The following is an 8655-nucleotide window of genomic DNA, read 5'->3' as shown; positions in this document are numbered from 1 at the left end:
TCTCGCAGAAGGAATGGTTTCTAAAGCCTGAAGAGCTTAATCTTAATTTGAATCCAAATGCAATCAACAGGGTTCAGCCTCCACCCTAGAATCTGCCCAGTTCTGCAGCTCTACCCTGGGCCATGTGACTTTCTGGGCACGCAGCTCCCAATCATATGCAGAGTGCATTCCCTCTTAACCACAGAGTCAACACAACGGGCTTCTTCACCAAAACAACAAGAAATGACCATTTCCCAGAACTACAGATGTCTTGATTGCAAAGCAAAATATGAGGAAACGAGATTTCACAATAACATTGCCCAAGAGGATGGGCCAAGCTAGTTTTCAAAAGGGAGCAACAGTTCCACCAAGGGTATCCTAGAATTCTGGACCACTTTGGTTTGGAATGGATGGGTCAGGGAAGCAGAAGAGGAAGCATGAAGCTGCCATGCTTCCTGTCGCTCCTCCAACGTCTTTGCATCCCAAGACCCCCCTGATATTTTGCTCTAGGGTGGCGTTCTTCATTGTAAGGCAGCCCCCATCAGCCCTAAGTGCATCTCCCTGACTAATTGTTGACTGGGCCTGTATGAAGCATCAGCCAAAGCGGAATACTCTGAGCAGTCTCCTTTGGTACCATGTGGAGGCTACCGTTCCCACGGTGCAGTGCTGTGCTTTGGCCAGCATTGAGTGTGCGTCTCTTCTCAGGGAAATGGAGCCCGCTTGAGGCCCTGCACCTTGGTAGATGTGAACAGGGTACTGGGAAATGCAGCCCTTCCCCACAGAGCTCTTAAGAGAGGGCCTTTTCTCGCTTAAAGGGCCCTCCCAGCACTGAGAAAAGCGCAGTACTCTGCAGAGGTCGGTCGATATCTTTATTTCGGTCTTTGACCAGCTTGCACAGAGGTCCGCACAGTGGGAAATGGCTCTCACGCTGAAGGTTTTTTGCCTAAGTGGCCCTTACTTGAAAAATAGTGAAAATCACTGCTCTAGGATGTGCCAAGGATGGTTTTATACAAATCGCTTTGGCCAGGTAATGTCCACAGGCTCTGCGGTTATTAATTCTTATAAATCCACCCCCATCTAACCTGGATAATCTACCCTGAGTTATAACAGGTTTCAACTGTGATATTCAGTGACTGAAAAGAAAACATTTTGTTGGCCATAGCTCAACTCTGAAGAGGATTCCAACCTGTGTGCTCTTTGTGACGTGGTATAGGCTCTGCATGAGTTTACACCGCTTCAGGATGCATGGAGGGGCATTTTCAAATGACTCTTCCCATCTGCCTTCTGAAGTGGTACAGGCCACTGAAAGGATACAGCAGAAATGGTCAACAGGAGGCTCTTCAGCTATTGGACTCAAACTCTCATCATCCCCAGCTACAATGAATTGCAACTGGGGATGATGGGAATTGTAGTCCAACAGCAGTTACCAAGACCTAGGCTGGCCATCCTTGAACCAAACCAAGCCTGATTCAGACATTAGAATTTACCTGTGTTCAGATGTCTGTCTGTGCACAGGTACATGTTTGCAAATAATTCTACAGGGGAACCCCATTATTCACGGGGGTTCCATTCCACGGTGGGTGGGGGGAGGTAGTGAGTCTGCGGAGTTTACGGATACGTAAAACTGCAAGTAATGGACCCGTGATTCATGAGGTCCTCCAGTACCTGCATTCATTTCAAAAGTGAATCTGGGTACAAGCCCCCTGAAAATCAGGCTACAGATGGGAAGTATACTGCTGTACCTGCATTCAGTATAACAGGTGAGTAACTGAAGACAAGACTGAGCTAGATAGACCAATGGTCTGACTCGGGATATGGCAGCTTCCTATGTTCCTAGCTGTATACAGAACTCTACTTGTGCACAGATTGTATGAATGTTGAGCATAACGTGAATAGGGTTCATGTGTCTGGCAAGACCTTTGGATCAGCTTTCAGTTTGCCTGCTTGAGGGCATGCTTATGAAGGCAAGCAATTACAAGATGGAGATGGCCTTCCTGGTCAACACTGGCTGTAAAATGGTGGTGTTGACAACTCTGAGCTGATGGGATATTGTGAAGAGATTTCTAATAATCAGGACTGTGGACGAGCAGAACAGGTTGCTGAGAGGTATAGACCTTCATCACGCCAAGTCCAGAAGAGCAAGTCGGACAAAGGTATGCTGGGGTCAAATCCACCCCCATGGATCCATGACCATGGAGCAACCGCTGGATCGCCTCTTAGGGAATCCCATCAAAGTGAATGCCCAGGGGTCTTCCCCCGAGATGCGATAGGGATGAATCCTGCTCCCACCAGCATTGACTGACTTTTGATGGCCTGCAAAAATCCCCATATGATTCTAAGATTCTGTTATTGAGAGCTAGCAGAGAAAAGCAGCGAAGAGGTTGCATGCTGAGCTAAGATGACCCCGGTCTGAATTTCACCTCTGCTGTGAACTCAGTATGTGGCCTTAGGCAAGCCATTTTCAGCCACGGAGCATGCTTGCCCGTCTGCAATGTTGTAAGCCACCTTGAGGCTCTTTTGTGATAAGGCAGAGGAAGCACTCTATACACAAATGCATCGGGGGTTATAGTGCAGACCTACCTTATACAGGTGGACCTCGTTATCTGCAGGGGTTTCGTTCTCGGCTAAGCCACAGATAGTGAAACCGTGGATAACAAGGCATCGAGACCATGGAAATTGGGGGGTTCCAGGTTCCAAAAGGATGAAAAAAGCAATAAAAAAACAGCAGTCCCATGCCATCTTCTGCAGGTGTCCAGCAATGCCGCCTCCCCCCCCCAAAAAAAATGTTGAAATCCACCCATTTATTGTGAAAAATCACAACAGAGGATTAAGAGCCACAAAATGGCTCTCTACCACAAAATGATGACAGGAAATGACCTCGGAGGTCATTTCCAGCAACCCTGAAACCACAGATATGCAAAGATTAGCCCTTTTTTAACCATGTATACAGAGGTTGTGTCTCAATAGCCCGACTACAGGACCACGGATGTTGGGGCCACGTATAATGAGGTCCATGTGTGTGGCTGTTGTAAGGACTGCTGAGAGAAAGCATGCCAAGGGCTTGGAATGGTCTAAAATGTCATAAAAATGCTCGAGTGTTCTCAAGAACTGCTTCCTCCTGCATGTTTGTTCCTGGGTGCTTTGCTCCACATCGGAGTCCTGCTCAGTGTCCCCGGCAGGGACGGTGTGGCAGGTGGCCACCAGCCTTTTCTAGCCAACCTCATGAAACGTCCTTTCTAGAGAGGACCATTAAGCTCTGACACAGGCTGGTTTTAGATGCCTCGTGAAACCAGAGTTATTTAGGGACGATGTTGGATGACCATTCCCATCTCCCCAGCCACAATGGCTGGGGATGCTGGGGGTTGTAGTCTGACAACATCTGGGTACCCAAGGAGGGAGTACGCCAGTTTCAGGGGAAGCCTTGGGCATAGTCAGTATGATGATTTATTTTTTTTATTGTTTTTTTGCTCTGCATTAGTCCTCTGTTCCAGTTAAATGTTTCATTTTGGATTACTTATTATTTTTTTAAAAACTCAGATTTGTTAGCTACTCTGGTTTGCTCCTTGGAGGAAGAGCAGCAACTGAAATATTAAAAACAAATAAGTACACTTATTCCAAGACTGTTAACCCTTTACGGGCCATGCATGCACAGTGAATTTCTCAACAAGCAGTTCCAGCCTTTTTAGGTTACAGATATTTATATGGATATTTAGCCTATGGATACTGGCAGGGTGCAAACATTCCAGAACTGTAACCAAATCCCTCCGAGTATTTATTTATTTCCCCAAAAGCAAAATAAACCACACTTTAATACACAATACTATCAAAAGGGGGGGAAATTCCAGCATTTATTATTGTGGGTTTTTTTAAAAAAAATTATTTTTCGATTCTTTTTAATAACAAAATAGCAATGAACAACTTGTGTGGGAAACTTAAAAAAAAAAAACTTTAAAAACTCCCAGCATTTTGAGTCCATTTCCACCCAGAAATGGGGTTTTTATTGCTAAACATTAAAGGAATAACAAAATTGAACAGCCTACAGGCTTCCTAGCAACGTGTATATCCCCCTGCCAAAGAATGGGTGTTTATTATTAATAGCACAATAATAATAATAATAACAATAATAATAAAGTGGAACAACAAACAATATTAAAACCCACCCACAAACACAAATGTATCGTTAAACACAGTTTAATTCCGTTTGGAGACCATTTGAAAACAAAAAACCCTAGCATCGACCCGCCACCCCAATTAAAAATGGTCTGAACAGGAGGGAGAGTTTAGACCCCCCATTCCCGACCTGCAGGATTTTGGGGCTCACCTCCCACCCCTGTTCTATTTTCTTCCCACCCTGTTAATGCACTAGTTTTATCCCATTTTTTAAAAAGACATTTATTTTCTATAGAATAATTAAAAAATTACATATTCAACTCCCCCAAAAACAAAACATTAAAGTCAAATTTCCCTAAGAAAGAAGGATAAGGCAATTGGAGGCAACTGTTGGTGTAAGGCTTCTGTATTCTTCTTTTTTGATGTTTTGGCAATTTGCTGGGGGGGTTTTGGTTTGGAAAATCCAGAACAGATTAGAAGTTACCATTGTAAACTTTTATGCAGGTATATGCTTGCACTTTATGCAAGCCATGCTGCCAAAATATGTTGCTGCTTTCATCTCATTCCACCATCTATACCACCTTCTCCTCCTCCAGACCAAGACAACTATCCTTCCTTCCTCCCTTCTCTCCTGTGCTCAAATGTGCCCCATTCTCTACTGCATTCAGGGGACCAAGGGCCCATTTCCCCCTTCAAGCATGGGAGGAACCCCTGCTTTCCCCCTGGCCCCCAGACCAGGGCTGGCCCTTTAAGAGGTCCCTCCCACCCTTAAGAGGAAGGGGCAGTAATGCCACACCCCCACATTTTAGGCTCCACCCATTGTGTTCCACCAACTGCCCTCCCTTCTACTCCCTATTGTAGGAGTGGCCAACCTGAGGCTCCCCAGCTGCTGTTGGATAAAACTCCCATCATTCCCAGCTGCCGGAGAGCATCAGGTTGGCCACCCCTGCCCTACCAGGTAATCTACATCAGCGCCTCTATTGGTCAGCCGTGGCCCCTCCCTCCCTTTTTCAAGCCATGCCCATTAGAATGATATTGTTCCCTTTGGAATGCTATAACAGCTACATCCCTGCCCCTATTGGAATGCTGCAGTTTCCCTCTTTCATCTATATAGCTCCGCCCACTGCTAGGCAAAAATATGTAACTCCTCCCCCACAGGCCCCCAATAGGCATCCTTACCCGAAGCCACACCTTCTTAGATCTGCCCTACCCTGCCCCACTCTCATTCTTCAACAAGCTAATGAAGGGCTTCCAATTTCATGCTCACCAGTAATATCCATTTGTCCCCGGAGAAACGGGAGATATATATACAAGAGCACAAAGAGAATATTTAGTTGGGGAGGGGCAGTTCTTGTGACTGATGTTTCAGACAGAGGGTTCTCATCCCGATAATTTAACCCCTGATCCTGCCAGGGCCAAGGTGGGTGTTCACAGTGTTGGCTTACCCTGCTACTTTGCAAGCTGACAGGTCAACACGAAGTCTCCTTTTCCCGCAAGGTCAAGGGGTGCCCTGCAGCGGGAAGGCTGCAGTGGGGCCAGCTGAGCCAAAATCGGCACGGAGAGAGGTCTGCTTTTGCCTCCTTGGGTGGCATGAATGAGTGCGCTCAGCACACTCTCTGTTTGGAAACCGGGGGAAACGCAGAGAGTGGAGGGTGTGAAGTCGGGAAGGAGGGAGCAGGGGGAGGTGAGCTGCTGCAGAAGGAAAAGATGGTGGGAAAGGGGAGCAGAAGGTGGAGGGCAGGACGCATTGAAGAAAGGAGGATGGAACGTGGCGGGAGCAAGGCCAGGGCCAAAAGGAAGGCAGGCGGGGAAAGAAAGAGGAAACGTGGCTGCAGGGAAGGCAGCCCGACACAACCGAAAGAGCATGGCAACCAGAAGGGAGGTCAAGAAAGGAGCGCAGGAGGAGGGAGGAGAGGTTGTGGCCAACGGCGGGAGAGAGGAGTGCCCTGCGCCCCCAGCCCACGTCGAGCACCCGCCCCTGTCAGACCTTGTCCAGCAGGGAGCGCTGGCAGTACAGCAACCGTTTGGGCGTGCCGTAGCGTTTGAAGAAGAACAGGGCGACCCCCAAGGCAATGACCGTGAGAAGCAGCAAGATGGGCAGCACCACGGCGGCTGCATTCACCTCCCCTTCGTCGGCATTGTCCACCTCAATGATGATCACCTCTTCCCCCTCGTCCTGGCGGCCACCTGAACTACATCCCATCCAGTCCCGAAGTACTGACTTGGGGTATCCCGGCTCCACCTTCAGCTTCTCGTTGTTGAACTTCCAGTAACGGTCCCCCTTGTAAAAATAGGTGAAAGCTATATGGAGGGCCAGACAAAAAAGGGGAAGGAGAGAGAATTAAGCTGAGAAACTTTGCAGCAGGGGAAATTAATGCAAGATTATTATTATTACTACTACTACTACTACTACTACTACTACTACGACATTTATATCCCGCTCTTCCTCCAAGGAGCCCAGAGCGGTGTACTACATACTTGAAATAATAGTACATAATACATTTCTTCTGACAAAACTCGGGAGGGAATAATGACATTTTTGAAACTTTTTTTTTTTAAGTATGGGACTTTTCATGTGATTACTACAACATCATTTTTAATATAAGAGTCTTGAAAGCTACATTTTAGTTCCTGTGAAGATTTGAAGCCCAAATAATACAACAATCTGCGTTCTGCAGCTAAGTTTTGGAAGAAAACTTTTGTTTCCCAAATCCAGTTTTTTGTACAAACAGGGAATTTGGAACCTACATTTTGCTTTCAGCTACCATCTTTGAATTTTTACACCAAGCCTTGGTGTAAAACATTTCCTTTTTCAAAAAAAAGTTTCCAGCGTGTGTCTGTGTGTGTGTGTGTGTGTGTCCCTACCAACTTCACAATGCCTGGTCTGATTTGGACCAAATTTGCTACAGTTGTAGGGACACCTCAGTGGTGTAGTTTGTGAAGATGACATCCACTCCAATTCAAGATGGCAGAAGCATGAACATTTGAGGTCCAAGTGGACTATCATGTGAACTGCCTAACCAAATTTGAACCAAATTTGGAACCATTGTAGAGACACATAGGAAGACCTCAACAGTTTGTGATGATGTCATCCACCCCAATTTTAGATGGCGGCTGCGTGAATGTTTGAGGCACAAGTGGGCTAACTTGTGAACCACCTAACTGAATCGGACCAAATTTGGTACTGTTGTAGTGACACATAGGGGCACTTCAACACCGTAGTTTGTGATGGTATCATTCACCGCAATTCAAGATGGTGCACGATCATGAGGCAGAAGTGGGCTAACTTGTGAAAATGGTAATTATCAAGATTATTGTGAAAACAAAGTAGGCCAATTAGTTCTTATCACAACTCCTTGTTGTTTATTTATTTATGGCTCCTTATATTCTTGCCTTCCTCCAAGGAGCTCAGAGCAGCATACATGGGACTTTCTCTCCACTTTTAGTAGCACAGCAACCCTGTGAGGTAGGTTAGGCTGAGAGCACATGACACAGTCAGCCCCTGAGGCTGGAGCTGAACAGAGGCTTTGAACCCAGGTCTTTCTGGTCCTAGTCCAACACTGTCTAGCCGCTACACCAAACTGGCTCTCAACCGTTGCAGCAATGATTAGCAACTAGTCAACAGTACTACTCAGAAGTAACAGGGCAACTTAATTGCAATAGGACTACTCAGGAGTAATTCAGTTAGGGTGTCAGCCAGTATCCCCTACGCAGCGCTCATGATAGGGGGCTAAGTTAGCTCTCCAGCCTTGATGTCCCAGCCTTGAGAATTCTGCCCGTTTCTCTGAACAACTCCATTCTGGTTTCTGTTATTTGGTCATGCTAGCACAGAGATGGCCACCAGATGCTCTCCTGCCGTTATTGGACCACAACTCCCATCATCCCAGCTGCACTGCAGCTGGGGATGATGGGAATTGTAGTCCAAAAACAGCCAGAGGCCCTGCATTAGCACATGCAGGAAAATTGGAAATTGTTCTTTATATACCTAAATAACCAGCAAATTATGTCCCTCTGAGCTTTGTACTAGAAAGGGCTCTCTTTCCCCTTTCTCCCTGCCCCAGAGTGGCTCCTGCCCCCACTCCCCACATCCCTCCCTCCTCTCCCCACTTACCCTCGTCGCTGCCCATAAAGGCCCCACGAGGTGATTCAGGGATCCCACCCCAGACATCAATGTTCTTGGGGTAATCTGCGTCGACTGATCGGGTCTCCTCACTGAAGCGATAATATCTGGACAATGAAAAAGAACATCATGTTAGATGGCGGGACGGGGAGGAGAAATACAACAAATTAAATTGGTTCCCTTTGGTAAAAGTGCCCCTAATGAGATGAGCAAGGAGACTGTAGCGACTATAGTCAAACCTCCCAGTTGTGGGCAGATGACGCGTTACTTCACTTTTGGGATTCATTATGACAGCATTTCTCAAATTTGGGCCCACAGATGTTGCTGGACTACAACTCCAGTCATCCCCTGCAGATGACAGAAGCTGCTGTCAAAGGACATCTGGGCAGCCAAGACTCAGAACCCCTGCATCATAGCAAGACGTGGCAAGGGCTTTCAGAAGATGT

At 46.8% G+C, this 8655-nt stretch overlaps 1 protein-coding gene across 1 annotated transcript in view; it reads right to left on the bottom strand.

Moving 5' to 3' along the window:
* Window positions 1–3797: 3797 nt before the first annotated feature.
* Window positions 3798–8655, bottom strand: part of MMP14 (matrix metallopeptidase 14) — a 28814-nt gene continuing 23956 nt past the window's right edge. The window contains exons 9-10 of the mRNA XM_053261426.1: window positions 8201–8316; window positions 3798–6390 (exon numbers count right to left, since the gene is read on the bottom strand). Coding sequence (XP_053117401.1) covers window positions 6071–6390; window positions 8201–8316 — 436 coding nt within the window. The 3' untranslated portion in view covers window positions 3798–6070. The remainder of the gene's footprint in view (window positions 6391–8200; window positions 8317–8655) is intronic.

The sequence above is a fragment of the Hemicordylus capensis genome, chromosome 6 (genome assembly GCF_027244095.1).
Source record: "Hemicordylus capensis ecotype Gifberg chromosome 6, rHemCap1.1.pri, whole genome shotgun sequence".
Lineage (NCBI taxonomy): Eukaryota > Metazoa > Chordata > Lepidosauria > Squamata > Cordylidae > Hemicordylus > Hemicordylus capensis.
Note: the sequence above shows the minus strand (reverse complement) of the source record. Positions and strands in the feature narration are given on the sequence as shown.